Here is a 19,478-nt window from a genome sequence, read left to right on the forward strand (position 1 = left end):
TTTTTTAAGTGCCCAATTTTTTAAAATTTTATTTTTTAAATTATTTACTCAATTTATCTATAATTTTAAATTTCTCTAACGTCTGCTACATTCACACTCATACTTTACTGCAATTTTTAAAATTAATATAAAGAATTTTCAAAAATATTTTCGCGCTATTATCATCTTTTTTTTTAAATCACAATCAATTTATTTAAAAAAAAATTAATGTAAATGTAGCGGACATCAGATAAATTTAAAATTAATAATAAACAGAGTAAATAATTGAAAAATAAAATTTAAAAAAAATGCACATTTAAAAAATTTAAAAATTAATAAGTGCATTTTTTACAAACACTATTTTTTTAATTACTTACTCTATTTATTTATAATTTTAAATTTGCCTGATTTTGCTACATTGACACTCATTAAAAAAATTTTAAAAAACAGTCGGAAGTCCGCAACTTCGTTTTAAAAATTTGAAAAAATAATTTATTTCCCGCGCAATCAGAACTGCCACCAGAATTATGTTATTATTATTAAAAAATAAAAGATATATTTATTTGAATGTTGGTAAACTTGAATTAAAACAGAATTTGTTCGTAAATATTACGCAATCGTGCGGTTTCCATGGAAAATTGAGCGCGTAAAAATCATCACGCAGATGTGATTGCTTCGAGATTAAGTAAATAAGCGATTACAATCGCACTATTATTATTATTCAAAAAAATAATAATAATACAAGTGTGTAAGTTAATAAAAATAGTGTTTATAATATAGTAAACAAAAAAAGTACATTGTATGTAGCTGATAGTGTGTCTCGAGAGGAAAGAGACGAGAAATGTCAAAATGGCGTCACATCAGGACGCTTGGTATCTTTCATTATTGGGTTTAGCTGAAAATTTTCGTACATCAAACCCTCAAAATATAAAAGCTTGCATACAATGTTTGCAAGCTGTTTTTTTTTTCAAACCACCACCGAAAGTTGAAGCCAGGACACATCTTCAACTTGGTAACATTTTACTTACGCACACTAAAAACATTGACCTGGCGCGATCTCACCTGGAACAAGCGGTCAGTTGTCATTTTTATTTATTATTTATCTTTGTAATTTATTACTATTATTGTTATTATTTAATTTTTTATTATTTTACATTATTTTTATACTTTTTTTGTCATCTATTTTTTGTTTAGACAACTTTTCAAAATTCCTAACCTATTGTATTGTTTATTAAGTAGATTAATGGCGCATACTTCGCGCTATTAATTTTATTTAGAAAAAATATAAAAAAAAAACAATACTTACTAATTAATTACTTGAGTAATTACGCAGCAGAGAAATAATTTTTATAATGAAAATTTATCTCTTAAAGATTGGATTTTTATGATCAATTAAATTGACATTTTAAATATCAGACGTTCGAAAATTTTATTGTTTTTTTATTTGTTAATTACACTAATTAAATGGACGCGTGTAAAAAATTTTAAAAGTTTTGGTAAAAATTTTTATGTATTTTTTTTATTAATATTTAATTTTTTATTTAAAAATATGTTTTTAAAAAAATGACAGGCCTCTGACAGTTTTATTGTTTTTATTAAAAAATTAGATATTTTTTTTTTAATGAGTAAATTATTTTTATACTAAATATTTTATGGAAATAAAAAGTCTTTTATTTCAATTTTAAATATTTTGTAAGAATAATTTTTTGCTGTGTAAATAAAATTTAATTTTTTTTTTTTAGTGGGGACTAAGTCAAAATATGAAAACATTTGATGATGTTAAATTTGAAGCTGCCAGTATTGTAGCGGAATTATATAAACAACAGGACTCAAATCATTGTATGCCAATACTTAGAGAAGCAATTAGACTTTCAACTCAAAATGTTTACTGGCATTGTAGACTTATTTTTCAACTCGCAGTGAGTATGAGTTAAATAAAAGTCTCAATTTATATCAACAACTAGGGGACAAGTTTTTGAAATTTAAAACTTTATTTTAATTCATAAAAAAGTATGAAACAAAATTTCTATTGCAACAGTGTGATAAAAGTATCTACACGCTTATTTTAATTTTTAAACTGTCAAAAACTGGCTACCAAGTGCCTAAAAACGGTACCTCTATCCTCGTGTGTAGAAAAAAGTTTTTATAAAAAAAGTTTGATGTGTAAAACTTCTAAACTTGACAGATTACGACTTCAAGTTTACTTTTACGAAATTTTTGTAATTTCTATAGTAAAAAAAAGAGCATTTTTTTATCATATTTTTACTCCACTTTACCCGTATTCTGAAAAAGTTTCTATTCAAAAATCAATAGCCCCATAAGAATCAAAATTTTGATCAAAAATTCTAAATTTATGATACTGAAGTTAGTCGACGTCCAATAATTTTTAGATTCATTTTCAAATGACAAATTATAAATAAAAAAATATTTGAAAAAATTGCACCTATAGTTTTTGAAATTTCCTACATGTGCATATTTTAATTTTAATTTTAATTTTTTAATATATCATTAAAAAAAAAATAAAAAGTTATTAAACGTCGGCTAACTTCAACATGATATTTAAAAATTAAAAAAAAAGTTTTGTAAATAATGACCCTGTCACTAATGAGTTCTTTTATTTAATAACATAAATAAAAACAAGATACTAAAATAATTTTTTTTTCAACAGCAAATCCATGCCTCCGAAAGAGATTTTATAGCAGCAAATAGTTTACTAGAAATGGGCAGCGAGTATGCCCAAGTAAACAACGCCAATTATACCCGAGTTTTATTTATTTTAAGTCGGTGTATGCTGTTGCTAATCGACAAAAAATTTTCCGAAGTTCATCCGTTATTCCACATGGCCAGTCGGTACGTCGACGGCTGGGAGGGAAGTCATTATCAAAAAGAATACCTCAAAGTATACTTGTTAGTACTGCAAGTGTGTTATTTCTTAATGTTGGGTCAAGTGAAAAGTGTTAAATTATTTTTAAAACAATTGCAACAAAGTATACAGACAATAATGTCCCCAACTTGGCCGTCAGACGAAGTTGTTACCAGTGCGAGTACCAGCGACATGTTTATATGGATGCCAAAGGAACATTTGTACGTTTTAGTTTATCTTGTTACTGTAATGCATTCAATGCAAGCCGGTTATATGGAGAAGGCCCAAAAATATACCGACAAAGCACTTACGCAAATTCAAAAGCTTAAAAGTACTGACAACAAACCTATACTATCAGTCTTTCAACTCATGCTACTAGAGCATATAGTGATGTGTCGGCTAGTCATGGGTAATAAAAGTACTGCGCTCGCTGAAATCGCCGAAGCCTGTCAGCTTTGCAGGACACAGCCTAAATTATTAAAAGGACATGAATCACAGCTACATACTCTCCTTGGTCTCTACGCAATGTCGATGAATTGCATGGAGGCTGCTGAGGCGCAATTTTCAGCGGCACTTCAAACATCTCAGGAAAAAGAACTCTGTACGTTTGCGAATCTTAATTTGGCGATTGTTTATTTGAGAACGAAGAGAGATAAAGATCTCGGCAGTCTTATGGAGAGAATAAATCCTGAAGCGTTACATTCACACTCGCTGCAAGCTGCTGCTTATTACGTACAAGGTCTACAGGCATTTTTTGGCGCGAGATACAACGAAGCTAAGAGATACCTCAGGGAAACATTAAAAATGGCTAATTCTGAGGATCTTAATAGACTCACATCGTGTAGTTTAGTTCTTCTAGGTCATATTTTTTTATCTCTTGGTAATGAGCGTGAGTCGATGAATATGGTCACCCCTGCTAATCAGTTAGCTTCGAAAATACCTGATGTTCATGTGCAATTATGGGCCACGGCGATACTTAGAGGTTCATTTCAATTATTATTATTTTTTTTTTTAATACTAGACATTAAGGTGACAATTATTTTTTGAAATTTGGTAATTTTATTTTTAAAAAAATAAGCTGTCATTAAATTTTTAAATAGTATATTATGACACTTGGTCGGAAAATTAAATTTTCTGGCGAGTGTGATATGAAAACCGAGGCTTTATTATCCCGTGCATCGAGAGTTCAGTTTCCGGCCGGGGTTTTATATTTTTATTCCCAGTTGAAAGTATGTTGAATTAATTAACATTCCGAGGCGAAGGCGAGAGGGGGGAAGGCTACCTCGAAAAATTTATTTCTCTGACAATCCTAGACAAATCCTAGAGAAAACTTGGAAAAATTAATTTCTCTAAGAATCCTAGACTAATTCTAGACAAATCCTAGACAACTCCTTGAGAAAACTTAGAAAAATTTATTTCTCTAAGAATCCTAGATAAAATCTAGAGAAAACTTAAAGGAAACTCGACTTTGCTACCGGCTTTTAAAAATTTGAATGACAAAAAAATTTAATTTAAAAATAATAGTCACCCTAGTGTATATTAAAACAATAAAAATATCAAATAAATATATAATATAATATTATTTATATTTCAGATTTGTACAGTAGAAACGGTGACCACAGCCATGAAAACGAAGTGTATCAATTGCACTGTAGTTTTTCACAAACTTTACTGAAAGATCATTTTCAAAGTACCCAAATGCCCGAGCACACACTTATCCAATGGACAACTGGTCCGATTCCCGCGTTACCCAGTAATCCACCAGCCTCGACATCGCGAGCTATTCTTTAATAATAAAACATCAGTAAATAAAATACTATAGTATATAACTTGCGAATTTTACTTAAATTCTCAAAGCGTAAGCTTTAAACTGCAATGCATAAAAAATCGTTCCATCATAAAAACAATTCGAAATAAATAGGAACGGTTACGAGGCAGCTTTACGCTCTTTTTTTTAAAATATTATTTTATTTTTTAATTTAAAACAAACGCGTACAAAATTAAATACGTGGTCCAATTTGAATCGCGGAAACAGAGTGTCGATAACTTTATGTTTAAATTAAATGAAATATAAATCTATATATATAAATATATATTTTTTTTTAATAATAAATTAATTTGAGTACGAGAACATCTAGTACTGATCTCTCCATTGAATAAAATCCACTCTGTATATTAGTTATGAGTCAACAATAGATTTAAGTCGTGTAAGTAATATATATAATAATAATAATATTAATTAACAGGACGAAAAATAAATAATCATATAGCCTGACGCGATTTTTACGTCTGTGGGGCCTTAAATGCGATTTAATGTGCGTATTAAATACGAGAGTATGAATGACAAAATGTAAATAATTTAATCGTTTTATTATGATGAGATAACATAATAATAATATTAATAAAAACAAGACACATTAAGGTCGTTCTCAGACAGTGCCCACACTTTTTAAAAATTTTTAATTACAACTGTCATAAGCGCGTCAAAAGCGAAGCCATGGACTGTAAAAAAAAAAAAAAAAAAACTAAAAATATGCACATGTAGAAAATTTAGAAAACTACAAGTGCATTTTTTTAAAATATTTTTTTTTTACAGCCCATCGTCCAGAAAAAAAATTCAAAAATTATTAGACGTCATCTAACTTCAGTATCACGAGTTGATAGACAGTTAAGAATTTTTAGATTTTTTTTCAATAAATAAATTACAAAAAAATAAAAAATAAAAATATGCACATGTAGAAAATTTAAAAAACTAGAAATACACTTTTAAAAAATATTTTTTTTTTAGTCGATCGTTTTGAAAAAAACATTCAAAAATTATTAGACGTCTCACTTCAGTATCATTAAGTTTGAATATTTTTAAATAGTGGAGGGAGGCACTGTCTGAGAATGGCCTTAAATAAATAAAATGTTTATAATAAAAGGTCTAATTATATTGAAATGAATTTTATAATAACTAATTTTTAGCAAAGAGATTAATTGAAAGATAAACTAAATTCAGTTATCGATTGTTTTCCAGTTTTAATTTATATACATATTAATATTAATTATAAATAATAATAATAAATGTTAATGAGTAGTGTGATCTGGTGAATGAATGGTTCCTGATTTATCAATCTTGTACAGGCTGTTTTATCACAAATGTATGTATTTTTTAAGATAACAAATGAAAAATTATCTCACTGTTATTCTTCCTGATTACATTTATCCAATTCCTTGTATATTTATTTTTATTTTTAAATAATTAACGACATCTTAATTCATTAATCATAAAATATTTTTATTAAACTTTTTTTTTACAATCATCTATAATTAACTTATCAGTAACTCAGTTAATTAATTGTTAATAAATAATAATAATAATAAAAAAATGTTTATTTTTAATTGTTATTATTATTATAACTTTAGCGTCCGTGGATATTTCATTTTAACGCCCGGTCGCAGACATTACGACTATAAAGCCGACTACGAAAATAAATTAGGGCAATAATTCGCCTTGTTAACTCATCGAATATTAATTGTTAATTAATAAATAATTAATTAACTTCTGTACCAAACTTGAGCCACCGACATACGTTTTACTTTTTTCTGTAACTGCAGAAGTCCGTAAAGTAGAGCCTCTGCCGTTGGGGGACAACCTAAAAAAAAAATTATTTTATTTTAAATTTTTATTTTTATTAAATTACTCATATTTATTTTTAGTAATTAAAATTTTAAAATAAATGTTAAGTTTTAATAATTAAAAATAAAATTGCAATTTATTTTTGTCAGTATTAATTGATAAAATTCAATTTAAAATAATTAATTAATTTTAATTTGTAAATTTAAATAAAAATAATAAAATATTTTTATAAAAAAATTTATTGTATTATTAATCTTGATCATGTCCAGAATATATATGTAATTATCTAAAATTTATCACGGGTATTATGGACAAATTAATTCACTAATTAATCAAACATTAATTTTTTAAATATTTCGTCTCTTAATTGACTGTGACTTGAAATTTTGAAAAAATTCTTTGTATTTTATTTTTATTTAAAAATTGAGATTAAAAATGTTCTAAATTTTCAAACTGGAAAATTAATGACTGAATTAAAATTATACATAAATCGAGTAAATAATTTAAAAAATAAAATTTAAAAAAATGCACATTTAAAAAATTAATAAGTGCATTTTTTTAAAGATTTTTTTTTTTTTATTATTTTCTCTATTTATTTATAATTTCAAATTTGTCTGCTATTTCCACTCATGGAAAATTTAAAAAATAAACGTAATTATGAATTATTCTAATTAAGAATAAATTACCAGGTACGTAAATGTCCACAGGAATAACTCGATCACATCCTCGTACAACAGAGTAACTGTAGTGATAATAACCACCACCATTTGCACAGCTACCCATGGAAATTACCCACCTGGGCTCTGGCATTTGGTCGTAAACTTTTCTCAGAGCTGGTGCCATTTTATTGGTAAGTGTACCAGCGACGATGATAACGTCAGCTTGACGTGGTGAAGCACGAAAGACAATTCCAAATCTGTCCATATCATATCTGGGTGCTGCAATGTGCATCATCTCGACAGCACAACAGGCTAAGCCGAATGTCAGTGGCCATAATGAACCTTTTCGTCCCCAATTAATTAAATCATCAATACGCGCCAGTGCATATTCTGCTGCATTATTTGTATTTTGAAAAGGACTGTAAGGTTTCTTTTTTAAATTACTGACATCTTTATTTGAATCTTGAGTTTGAACTGAACTATCACGGACTTGTGTCACTGATGGCAATATTTCATTGCGAATATTTTTTAATCCATACCCTAAACTACCTGGGAAATTAATTAAGTAAATTATGGATTAATAGTGCAGTATATTTATATATATATATATATATATATATATATATATATATATATATATATATTTATTAAAAGATTAATTGGTAATATTTATAAAACAAATGCGCATTTAATTAAGTTATATAATTATAAATATAAATATTGTCATTGCATAGGTTACCGAGTTTTTAAATTTATACGTCATTGGTTTTACAAATAAAACAAATTTTTGAATTTAGAAAAAGAAAGTATTAGGAGTGTAGTTTAAATTTTTGTTTATTACTTACGTCCGATAGCTGTAGACAGCATTTTTAAAAAATAAATTGCGTACAAAAGTACGCTAAATTTTTTTAAAGCTGATCAACACGGAAAAGAGAAGAAATAAAGCACTGGAGGAAAGAAGACAATCAATTGTTGATGGTAAGTTAGTTGTCTTTGATTGAGAGGTTGACTTACTGCTGATGGATGAAACGGGCGCGGAATTAAATTTTTTGGTTACGCGCGGAATGATAATTTAAATTATGGCGCGAAATTTAAAATGAAAATTTTGCGGGCGTATAGACACCTTCAGAAACTGATCACTTCTATTTGGGAAATCGCAGTGATACTGAAAATAGGGAGTTGGGAAAATTTTAGAGTTTTTATTACCATTGATCAATTGTCATTAGAAAAAATTTCTAAAAATATGCGCGAAGAAATTTTTAGGGGGATGTAGATTATCGAGATTCTGATGGAGCAGATTGTATTGATGATCTAGAGTTTGATGATTCAGATTCCATTAAACAGATTCCTAATGATACAGATAATTAATCATCCAGATTCTGATGATATAAATTTACTTTTTTACAGACTCACCGTAAATCTTAAATGAAAAAAAAAATGTTGAATTTAAGAATTTCTATAGAAAGTCTATAGAAATTCAGGACATCACCGTCTAATAAAAATCCATAGAAAATCAGGACGTCACCGTTCAAGAAAATTAATAGAAAATCTACAGAAAATCAGGGCTGGTCGACAATTAAGAAAATCTCGAGAAAATTTAGTACGTCGCCGTCTAAGAAAATCTACAGAAAATTTATGAAAAATCCATAGAAAATCAGGACGTCACCGTTCAAGAAAATCTAGAGAAAATTTAGGATGTCGCCGTCTAAGAAAATCTATAGAAAATCTATACACGGAAAGAATCTTTCGATAAAATTTACCCTGCGATTTCGAGTAAACCTGAGCCGAAAACAAAACAAATACGGAAAGAATAAAAACAGATTCCTTTTGTTTTATTTTTTATTCTTTTTTATTTAAAATTTACTCAAAATTGGGTGTTTTTACCCCATAATTGAACACTATTTAGAAACGGCCAAATAATTGTTCATGCAGGTCCAGTTTTACTCACAATTAATGAGTAAAATTTATTATATAATTCTTCCTGTGTAGAAAATCCATAGAAAATCAGGACTTGACATCGTCTAAGAAAATCTATAGAAAATCTTGAACTCAAAATTTTCTTTTTTATTCAAGATCTACAGTCAATCAGTAAAAAAGTCAATTTGTGTTACCGAGATCTGTATACTAGGCATCCACTCGCTTTTTTATATTTCTTCAAATGTCTTTTCCATAATTATTTTCTGTCACCTTTTAATTTTTCCATTAAAAAAAAAAGTAAAGATTTTTTAATCTCTACTACCTGCATAATCAAATCGCTAATACGAAAAATTAAAAAAATAAATTCGAATAACTGATAATTGAAATTCTGAAGTAAAAAATTTTCAAAAACTAATGAATAATATTTTATTACAATTTTAAATTTACGCGCCATTGATCAAGTTCCATTGCGATTTGAACGGCAGTATACCGCGTTATCTTTAGTTATATTTTGACATCTCAGTTCAAAATAATATTTAAAAAAATTAAAAAATAGTTGGCGCAAGTCGGATAGTCTCCACAGATGAGAGGCAGAGAAAAAAATAATCAACCGACTCTCTGCTGCTTGATAAATTACAGACTTAGGTTAAGTAATTATGTGTTGATAATAGTAAACAAACCGAAACATTTTGTATTTCGTCGTACGCCGGAACAAGATAAAATAAACAAAAAAATAAAGTACGTAGAAATAATTATTTTTAAAAATTTATTTATTAACAATATATTAAAAATCAGTAGCAATAAATGGATAGCGACGATTACAGTTCATCACAATCACAAAAAAGTGATTCAGATGCTGACGATAATTCAAATATCAGCAATTGTTCATCTGTTGTATACGACGACTATTCGCTGAATATGCTAGAGCACGAGTCCTACAGAAGTTACAGCGATGATTATAATTCTGATTGGAATTCAAATTCATTATCTTCAGATTACAATAACACCGATGAAGATAACGCTATGTCCGATATGTATGAAGAAAATAACAATGATCCGAACAATAATATGGATGACGAAAATTGGGAGGGGCGAAACACACCAGAATATCCAGTGCCAGCAAGTCCTCAGCCTGGATGCAGTCGTCACTTTGATTTTGTCGAGAATGGTCACACCGATTCATCAAAACTAGTAACTCTTACCGCCGAGGAAATTCATACTCTAGCTGATAATATTTTGCTGTCAATAAATAAATTAGTCGAGCAAATAAACCACAGCTCAATTGTTGCCGCCATCGAAAATAATTTGAAAACGGGCAACAGTAAATTAAGTTTTCAAGATTTACTACCAGCTAATAATCACAGCAACAACAGTACTGATGATAACAAAAAAACTGGACAGAAACGTCGTAATGATGAAGATATTTGCTCTGTCGAAATGAAGAAATCACGCGACAATTCATTGCCGCCATCGCAAATGCCGTCTGGTTTTATGGTAAGAAACCCAATTATTGATATTAATAATCTTCATAAATCTACATTACGTTTGCCCCCACGAGAAGTTAATAATAAAAATGATGATAAATTAAACAAACCTAAAAATATATGCATCCAAAAATATGCAGATGCAAATCATGTCTATGAAAATGTTTTTTTACCGGGACGGGATCATAATGCCGTTGAGATTATTGATGAGTCAGGCGGTATTAGACAAAGAGATAAGTCAAGTAAACAAAGTAAAGCTGAAGTTATTTTGCCTACAAGTCACAGTGTGACAAATTTATTGAACACAATACCAAGTAGATCTAATCCTCAAATACCTCGAGCAGTAAATAGATTACCAGTAGGAAATATGAGTAGAGCTGATGTCCAGAATTTATTAAAAACTACCGAAAGAACTCATACTCATCCTCAAGTTACGGTTGCAGCTAAGCCGTGCTCTGTTCCAACTGCTACAGTCACTAGTAATGCTTACAATCAGCCAAAAGTGACATCAAAATATTCTCTTGTTGGAAATTCTATTGTTCAACCTTCTGTTAATACGGCAGGTACTAGAATAAAGATACCGTCAAAAGCAGTAGCTGGTTCTACTGCTGGTTCCTCAAATTCAAATTCAAATCCAAATCTTGATAAGCGAACTACTGTTGTGGATAAACGAGTTACTATTGAGGGTAAAAAAATAAGCACGTGTCGGTTAAAAGATCAAGTGGATTACTATGAAAATTTGAGACAAGTGAAGGAAAATTTGGCTCAGCGACGAGAACAATTACAACCTACGATAAGAACTACAGAGATTCAAAATATCGAAGCCAAGATAGCTGAGCTTAATAGTTTACGTGATAGAAATGATCGGATTAGAGATCTTATTAGTCATGGACATCAATTAGACGTCAATATGTTGCCACCACCAGGACCACTGCCACCATTGCCACCACGGAAATTTTTTCTACCGCAATTACAGCCGCAACAGGGATTCCAACATCAAGCAAATGACCCAATGGTCCAACCGAGCACGTCAACTAATAAAGTATGCGAAGAAATTTATCAAAAACTACGGGCCATGTTTCCTGACATCGATCGCGAGTATATAAAAACATATTGTCCGGCTGATTGGAGCCCTGGTATGAGTCACGACATTCAATTTGGAAATATTGTAGAGAGAATTTTACAAAATGAGGCCTCGTGGATAATCGACGTCACTCCAAATAATTTTATGATCGAAACTGCTGCCAATAATGCCGTCGGCGCGACTCAAAATGTCGATGAAACCTATGAGTATCTCACTGGAATATTTCCTAATGCGGACCCTCACTATCTGCGTAGTTCCGCTGAAAAATTCAAAAATGAAAACGACGTCAAGGCGTTCGTTGATGATAAATTGAAAACTTCAGATTATCCAACACGGGAACAATATTTAGCTAAAATAAAAATAACCGAAGAACAGCAACGTTACACGAAAAATTTCAATGTCGAACAATTTTTAACTCTGTTTCCTGACCCGTTTTCTCACTTTGAAAATGATAGTCGAAAGTGTGAATTTAATCTTGTCGTCGCTGAATTTTTGAAAAATGAATTTAGTCGGGTGAGAGTTACTACTATTAATAAATTGTATCGCGATTGCAAGTACAATATGAGTCAGACAGCTAAAAGTCTGCGAGCTATTACTGATTTTATAATAAAACCGCGGAATCCTAATGAAATACCAACGGAAAATATACCGATGCTTCAAGAAATGGCATTTGTACGTCATCAGGATGAGATACGCATGCACATGGAGACTGCACGTAAAAGAGAAGAGGAAGAGTTCAATTCATTGAAGGCTGCTGGCAGTCTTTGGACCTGTCAATGCTGCTATGATGATGAATGCATGCCGTCAAAATGTTCAACTTGCGACAACGCTCATGTTTTTTGCAACTCGTGTGTCGTTAATGGAACGGACTCACGTCTTGGTGACGGAGAGACACACGTTCCGTGTTTCCTTAATTGCGGAAGTGAATTCAGTATTTCGACATTGCAAAAAGTACTCGCGCCTACTAAGTTTAGTATTTTGTTAAAAAAACGTCAGGCTGCTGAAGTGATGGCCGCTGGATTAGAGGGTTTGGTATCATGTCCGTTCTGTCATTTTGCGTCAATTCCACCCGAGGGTGACAAAGTCTTCAAGTGTCTTAATCCTGAATGTATGAAAGAGTCTTGTATTCAGTGCAAGGAACCTAATCACGTTCCTTTCCGCTGTGGTGAGCAGGATAAGAAAGACAAAGCGCGTAAATATATTGAAGAAAAAATGACCCAAGCTCTTACTCGCACTTGCTATCAATGCAAGCGCGCCTTTTTCAAAGAAGAGGGATGCAACAAAATGACTTGTCCATGCGGGGCTATGATGTGCTACATTTGCAACCAGCCTGTCAACAGTTACAACCATTTCCGTGGCCAAGGATCAAATGAAGTTAATAAGTGAGTTTATGTAACTGATAAAAATATTTATTATTTTATTTAATAATTAATATATTTTTTTTAATTGTTTAATTGTCTGTTTACTAGATGTCCTTTGTGGACTGATAATCAGCGATTGAATGCAGAGACCGTTAGGAAGGTCGAAGAAGATGCACGCAGAGAAGTTCTGCGGCAAGATCCGACCTTGGATATCGGGACTACTGGGTTAGCTCCGGCGTTGCCGCCACCAGCTGCTGGTCCGCATCGTGATATTCCTAACACTGATAATCTTGCTGTGAGTATATAATAATTATTTTTTACATATTTATTTATATTTATATTTATAATAGAAATGATTATTCTCCTTATCGTCAAAGTTTATCAGTTTTTCTATAAAATATATTTTGTCATTAATTTTAAATCAAAATTTTTCAAAATTTCAAGCGCAATAATTCTGAGAAATTAAAAATTTTTTAAATAATCTTTTTTTGTATTTTTTAAATGAAATTTGTTTGAGAAAAATTTATAAAATTTCGTCAAAACTAAACTTAGATTATTATTATTTTTTTTTTTTTTTTAATAATAACCTTCAGTTTTTTTTTCTCTGTACTATAAAAAAAATTTAATTTTTAAAAATTATCAGCCCCTGAGATTCATCATTAGCTTTGACTAATCATCACTATTTTTCCCACAGACAAAAAATTTAAACTTTCGGATGCAGATCGTAAAAAATCGTACACGCATATAATTTTTTATGTACCTGAAAATCGAAACGTTTTTTGCGCAACGAAAATGAAAAAATTTATGTAATTTAACTGATTAAGAGGCAGTTAAAGAGGCCTGCAATTTTCAGCTGCCGTACTAGAACTTGTGAAGATTTCGAAAACTTAGACCCAGTAAATTTTTTACTTTTCATTTTGTCTGTATTTTCGTTTCGCAAAAAACTTTCTGATCTTGATACATAATTTTTTAGTAAAAATTACCCATAACGCTTAGTACTGTAAGGACATCTAGCCAGTACTTAATTTTGACTATCGCACTAGTAGAAATTTCACTTCATTTAAATACTATTGAGTAGTATATTTTGCGCATGGGAAAAAATTATATATTTTTCACGTCCTCACAGTATTATATTTTTTGGGTAATAAGGGAAGAAAATAAAACGTTCCAATGTCATTATACGCGAGTTATAATGTTCTACTTTCCTCCTTCGTTATATAATCCACTATTTTTTTAAAGAAACTGATAAATTTCTAAGTGAGGAAAATAATCGTCATCATATTATATATAAATATACATATTTGTTTATGCATTAGACATAATAATTAATAAATATAATTTATTTTCAACTAGAATATACTTGCGGCTCGAGTATTAAATGCAGATCGTTTTGATTTCGAGGAACGAGACAACCCAAACCGTAAACACAAACGTAATTAATTAATTATAATAATCACTTCTTACCATATTTACCATTATTTTTATCTTATGTCAATGAATGTTTGTTATTTATAGAATATTTAATATCTATTATTTTTACTTTTTCAATTTTATGTATGTTCGTGTTCAGTTATTAGTATTCGTAATTAATCTAAACTTCCTTTTATCATATTGATTTCTACATATAAGTATATTAGATATATTAATAATTAATAATAATGTACCTGAACCATTATTATTATATGAAGTCCTCAGGAAAGGATTTCTAACAGAGAATGTTGAGATTTAAAAAAATAAATAATAATTGATATGTTAATATTTTTATATAAAGTTAATAAAAGTGAGCAGTTTTATAAATTTTTTATTTTTTTAATTAACAAGTCCATGACTTTACAAGTATGCAAAATATTTAATTTGCTGTTTCTTTCAATAGATATTTTATTACAGTCAATATTTTTACAAAATAATTAAATTTTTATTGACAAAATTACTGAGTATTCAAATTACTCTGTAAATATTTTTGTTTTACAAACAATTTTTACTCGTATCTTTGATGAAAGTCAGAGTTATAAACTCACATAATTTATTTAAAATATATATATATATATGTAAATGTATAAGTAAGACTTATGACAAAGTAGATGATGACTGATGACGTACTGAGTTGATTTACTTTTCAAAATTTCCTCTGGGCATAATAATTCCCTCGCCGTCAATTGCTTGGCTTAAACTCGTCGGATTAAAAGCTGGTTTTTCAGTCGTCGACGTTGTTGTTGGTGTTGGTTTCGTTGTTGTTTCGATGTATTTGAGCCAGTCAATGTCTTCTAATTTCGGGAATGGTTTTTTCGTAGTTAAAATAATTGCTGGTAGGTCAGTAGGTTCAGGTGTTGTTTGAAAGGGGGGAAAATTGATTGGATTGTTGGGGTTTTGATTATTTTGCCCCCAGTTTGGTGGATTTTGAGGAATATTTTGTTGAGGTATTGGAGTACTTGGTATAACTTGATTGGTTTGCCCCCAGTTTGGTGGATTCTGAAGAATATTTTGATTATTTTGTCCCCAATTTGGTGGATTTTGAGGGACATTTTGTTGAGGTATTGGAGTATTTGGTATAACTTGGTTGGTTTGCCCCCAGTTTGGTGGATTCTGAGGAATATTTTGATTATTTTGTCCCCAATTTGGTGGATTTTGAGGAATATTTTGTTGAGGTATTGGAGTACTTGGTATGTTTTGATTGTTTTGCCCCCAATTTGGCGGATTTTGAGGGACATTTTGCTGGGGTATTTGATTGGTTGGTTGATTTGGTAGATTTTGACCATTTAACCAGGGGTTATTTGCATATGAATTAGGATATCGTTGATTATTTAACGTATTTTGAGTACTTTCTGGGAATTTATCAGTCATGACTTCACTGGCAATTACTAACTGTAATTACGATAATAATAATTTTTATCATTATTATGTTATTTTATATTTGTTAATTTTAGATTATATAAATTTCCTAGCTATAGATATACTATACTGTCATGTTGCAGAAATTATTTTTTTTTTTTTTGGTTTTGTTCATTGAAATGTTTTAGTTTATGCTCAGAAATTTATTTAGAGATTTATTATTGGAATAAAATAAATTGGATTTTTAATTTCAATCGATTTTTTTTTTATGATAATTTTATTTTGTATACTACTGATATTAATTTTCAAATCGCGCTTCTGATAAGAATGTATTTTAGTAACAGATACTATTGTATAGAAGACTGAAGTGTAAAACAGAAACAAAATATTTTTTCTTTCTTCAAAATTACATTTTAGTGTACACACGAAAGGATTTTTTTCGCGCCAAAAATTTTTACGCGCTTTAAGAAAGTTTAGACTTTTCATTTTTTTATCACTATAAAATGTAACCCAGGGCATAGAAAAAAATTTTTGTTTTCTACTCCAGTCTATTGAACAGTAATAAATACAAATATCGGTATCTCTCCAAAAAAAAAAAAAAAAAATTAATGCAAATGACATGTGTTTACACACTTACCATATCCCCAGTTTTACTATTTGTACAAACCCACTCAGGATCTAAAGTACTACGTTTTTTTCTCTGTATACCAAATTCAAATCTGTAATGATTTTGCTGCCCATATTGACGCTTACGATTATAATTCGGATAATTTTGTCTTGGGAAATTAGATCTTTGTGCTTGTTGTAAAATTTCCGGGAACGTATTGAACATTACTTCATTTGTTACAGGAAACTATATAAATAATTATTATTAACATCAATACTATATACAATAATGAATATTTAAGAAGGAAAAGGGGTTTGAGATTGAAAAAAAAGGAGGATATTTTTGTGTTTTTTTTTTCAGAGTACCTTCGGTATTAAAATTCTCAAAATTTGTGACATTGTTAAGCATCATTCAAAGAATGTTTTACTAAATTTTCATAAAAAAATATTGAAAAATAAGCCAGTGGTATTGGGGAGAGACGAGTCACCTCAAAAAAAGTTTTCAAGCCGTAGGCAAGATAACTCATGACTGCCTCATCTGAAATAAAAAAACCAAAAAGATTTCTTTAGTACATAAGTTTATCTTAGATTTGAACGAAGGAATAAACAAAATAATCATTTTTGAATTTTTGGTAGTGCAATCAAAAGACTGATTTTTGCCCAAAATTCTTCCTTTTGCTTAATTAAAAAATAACTAATTACTGAAAAAAAAAAACTTTCGTTCAAATCTACGATAAACTTATGTATTAAAGAAATCTTTTTAGTTTTTTTATTTCAGGTGAGACAGTCATGAATTATCCTTCCTACGGCATGGAGACTTTTTTTTGTGACTCGTCTCTCCCCATTACCACTGGCTTATTTTTAAATATTTTTTCATAAAAATTTCTCAGAATATTCTTGAAATGATGCTTAATAATGTCACAAATTTTCAAAATTTTAGTAACGAAAATACTATGAAAAAAAAAATCACAAAAATATGATATTTTTTTTAATCTCAGACCCCTTTCCCTCCTTAATAGACAAAAAAAAAACTAACATTGAAACCCGTTCTGCTGTTTCTGCAATTCCACATTGGATTCAAATTATTTCCACCAACTCTCTGATTATTAACACCATAATTTGGCGAAAGTGCGTTAGTTTGACCATACTGCGGTCTTCTATTATAATTATAATTCACTTGACCATAATTACCCACAGGCTGGTTCGATTGACTCTTAGATACACCCACTATTTTACCCGTATCAACATCTAGCCAAACTGTTTGCGATCTCACTGACAAAATTGTCGTTAACCAGATGCTAATTACTAAGTAAATATTTATCATACATATATATTTAATATTTGTCATTTTAATTGATTATTAAATTTAAAAAAAAAAACTAGTATATCGTATATCAAAAAAAAATATATGTCGCTAATATAATGTCCGGATTGTAACTGGTCGACTATAAGATGCTTCGTCACTTGAAACAACGTACGTATGTAATCGAGTATCGTGTTATATTGTGAATGACTACACAAAGATTGCCAGCGTTATTTACCACCACCAGTTAATACTAAGTCATATATATATTTTTTAAAATATTTTTTTAAAACTCAATTGGGAATTTTTAATCGAGTACCGGAGTCTCTAAAAATTTATTATGGTTTATAATATAAATGCCCGCAAGGTAAAATTAATATAAGTCACTGATTATGGTAATTTATATATCTATATGTATATATATGTATGATAGACAAACATCTCAATTAAATGTTTTGTATCAACATGTTATTTAATCGTGAGAAATATTTTAGTCAGGAAATTTATTAAATGACCTATTGCCCAATCATTCAATCTTTGACTTATTTATATACTTATATATTTTTTTTATGTTGATTATTATTAGCGTTATAATGTTATATATTTTTAAAATGACTCACACTGCGTATTTTTTTTATTACGACGTTGTAGAAAATAAATAGAAGAGGATATATTTTATTTAAACAACTGGTAATTATATCGATCGTTAACTCACCATTTTATTACGACAAAAAATTTAAAATGTGATTTTCATGATCGATAGTTTTATATTTATATTCAAGTATTTTAAATAATAAAATAAAATAAATGTTTGAAATTTTTTATTTTATTTTATTTAAGTTTTTACTGTTTGGAATTTTTTTTTCTATTTATAGTTTGATTTTTATTGTTGTAATCATTGGAATCATCTATGATGAGGATAATTGTTGTTAGTATTGATACTCCGGCAAGTATTGACCATACTATCAATTCCAGTATTACCTATGGAGGAAAATAATTTTTTAAAATAAGTTTAAAATTTTGCCGGTAAAAATAATAGAGAGAAATATTTTTTTTTTATTACTTGTCTTTTAGTATACGAGAAAAATTATAGATTCTGATGAAAATTTTATGATGATTCGAAAATAAGATTAAAAATTTTTTTTATGGCCTTATCAATTATACGGCAATCAAGGCATTTAATTTTCTAGAAAAAAGGCTGTTGGGTCAAGTCCAAGTCAAATAGTTTTGTTAGTTACACAAGTTGAAACTTAATTTTTTTTCAAATTAAAATTCCGATAAAATTACTCAGTAATTTTTATATTACGTAAAAAAAATAAATTATTATTTTATGGAAAATTGCATGAGTCGAAAAAATTCAAGTTTTAAATATTTTTAGAGTATTGAAATAAATAAATTTTAAAAATTTGACTTTGAAATGTAAGAGTATCCGCAATTTTTAAATTAAGTACCCCCCCCCCCTTATAATTTATTAACGGAGAGTGGGGTAAAGTGACAGCTTTTTAACAACTAAATTTTTTTGCAAATGTTTATAGTCTCTAGAAAAAAATACAGGGTAAGTTGGTCATTAAATAGTACTGCTGTTTCGAAATTTTGATAAAAAAAAATTATTTCATGTTTGTTATCTGTTATTTTATTACAAGTCAGTAAAAAGCTGGTTGGTCAAATGAATTTAAAAAAATTTTTTTTGTAAGTTTTTAAAATAATTATTTTATCTGTCAGCTTTGACTTAAATATTTATTTAATTTATTTAACAGATTTTTTTATATTC

The 19,478-nt window shown here is 29.0% G+C and overlaps 4 protein-coding genes across 5 annotated transcripts; 2 read left to right on the plus strand and 2 right to left on the minus strand.

The window, feature by feature from the left end:
* Window positions 1-588: 588 nt before the first annotated feature.
* LOC103579487 (MAU2 chromatid cohesion factor homolog) lies at window positions 589-6,030 on the plus strand. Its single transcript, XM_008560897.3, has 4 exons — window positions 589-1,053; window positions 1,722-1,898; window positions 2,648-3,824; window positions 4,437-6,030. The coding sequence occupies exons 1-4, from the start codon at window positions 829-831 to the stop codon at window positions 4,631-4,633; spliced, it is 1,776 nt and encodes a 591-aa protein (XP_008559119.1). The 5' UTR covers window positions 589-828; the 3' UTR covers window positions 4,634-6,030.
* Window positions 6,031-6,101: 71 nt separating this feature from the next.
* Window positions 6,102-8,106, minus strand: LOC103579488 (NADH-quinone oxidoreductase subunit B 2). Its single transcript, XM_008560898.2, has 3 exons — window positions 7,969-8,106; window positions 7,151-7,672; window positions 6,102-6,480 (listed from the first exon to the last, which is right to left on the minus strand). The coding sequence occupies exons 1-3, from the start codon at window positions 7,988-7,990 to the stop codon at window positions 6,383-6,385; spliced, it is 642 nt and encodes a 213-aa protein (XP_008559120.1). The 5' UTR covers window positions 7,991-8,106; the 3' UTR covers window positions 6,102-6,382.
* Window positions 8,107-9,610: 1,504 nt separating this feature from the next.
* LOC103579486 (uncharacterized) lies at window positions 9,611-14,522 on the plus strand. Of its 2 annotated transcripts, none has more exons than XM_008560895.3 (4): window positions 9,611-9,778; window positions 9,836-12,990; window positions 13,078-13,264; window positions 14,323-14,522. In XM_008560895.3, the coding sequence occupies exons 2-4, from the start codon at window positions 9,845-9,847 to the stop codon at window positions 14,407-14,409; spliced, it is 3,420 nt and encodes a 1,139-aa protein (XP_008559117.1). In that variant the 5' UTR covers window positions 9,611-9,778; window positions 9,836-9,844; the 3' UTR covers window positions 14,410-14,522. The 2 variants fall into 2 exon arrangements, with proteins under 2 accessions (XP_008559117.1, XP_008559118.1); XM_008560896.3 differs by having other exon boundaries at window positions 9,839-12,990.
* Window positions 14,523-14,754: 232 nt separating this feature from the next.
* Window positions 14,755-17,952, minus strand: LOC103579554 (uncharacterized protein DDB_G0287625). Its single transcript, XM_008560986.3, has 3 exons — window positions 17,441-17,952; window positions 16,436-16,651; window positions 14,755-15,831 (listed from the first exon to the last, which is right to left on the minus strand). Exons 1-3 carry the CDS (start codon window positions 17,750-17,752, stop codon window positions 15,079-15,081), a joined length of 1,281 nt encoding a protein of 426 aa, XP_008559208.2. The 5' UTR covers window positions 17,753-17,952; the 3' UTR covers window positions 14,755-15,078.
* Window positions 17,953-19,478: the final 1,526 nt, after the last annotated feature.

The sequence above is a fragment of the Microplitis demolitor genome, chromosome 5, assembly GCF_026212275.2.
Source record: "Microplitis demolitor isolate Queensland-Clemson2020A chromosome 5, iyMicDemo2.1a, whole genome shotgun sequence".
In the NCBI taxonomy this organism is placed as follows: Eukaryota; Metazoa; Arthropoda; class Insecta; order Hymenoptera; family Braconidae; genus Microplitis; species Microplitis demolitor.

Excerpts from the sequence above, each read along its gene's own strand:
- LOC103579486 (XM_008560895.3), top strand. The coding sequence starts at position 9,845 with ATGGATAGCGACGATTACAGTTCATCACAATCACAAAAAAGTGATTCA. Across the intron at positions 12,991-13,077 it reads GGATCAAATGAAGTTAATAA|ATGTCCTTTGTGGACTGATA; the intron begins GTGAGTTTATGT and ends TCTGTTTACTAG. Across the intron at positions 13,265-14,322 it reads CTAACACTGATAATCTTGCT|AATATACTTGCGGCTCGAGT; the intron begins GTGAGTATATAA and ends ATTTTCAACTAG.
- LOC103579488 (XM_008560898.2), bottom strand. The coding sequence starts at position 7,990 with ATGCTGTCTACAGCTATCGGAC. Across the intron at positions 7,673-7,968 it reads GCTGTCTACAGCTATCGGAC|GTAGTTTAGGGTATGGATTA; the intron begins GTAAGTAATAAA and ends TTAATTTCCCAG. Across the intron at positions 6,481-7,150 it reads TGTGGACATTTACGTACCTG|GTTGTCCCCCAACGGCAGAG; the intron begins GTAATTTATTCT and ends TTTTTTTTTTAG.
- LOC103579487 (XM_008560897.3), top strand. The coding sequence starts at position 829 with ATGGCGTCACATCAGGACGCTTGGTATCTTTCATTATTGGGTTTAGCT. Across the intron at positions 1,899-2,647 it reads GACTTATTTTTCAACTCGCA|CAAATCCATGCCTCCGAAAG; the intron begins GTGAGTATGAGT and ends TTTTTTCAACAG. Across the intron at positions 3,825-4,436 it reads GGCCACGGCGATACTTAGAG|ATTTGTACAGTAGAAACGGT; the intron begins GTTCATTTCAAT and ends TTTATATTTCAG.
- LOC103579554 (XM_008560986.3), bottom strand. The coding sequence starts at position 17,752 with ATGACAAATATTAAATATATATGTATGATAAATATTTACTTAGTAATT. Across the intron at positions 16,652-17,440 it reads ACAGCAGAACGGGTTTCAAT|TTTCCTGTAACAAATGAAGT; the intron begins GTTAGTTTTTTT and ends TTATTTATATAG. Across the intron at positions 15,832-16,435 it reads ATAGTAAAACTGGGGATATG|TTAGTAATTGCCAGTGAAGT; the intron begins GTAAGTGTGTAA and ends TCGTAATTACAG.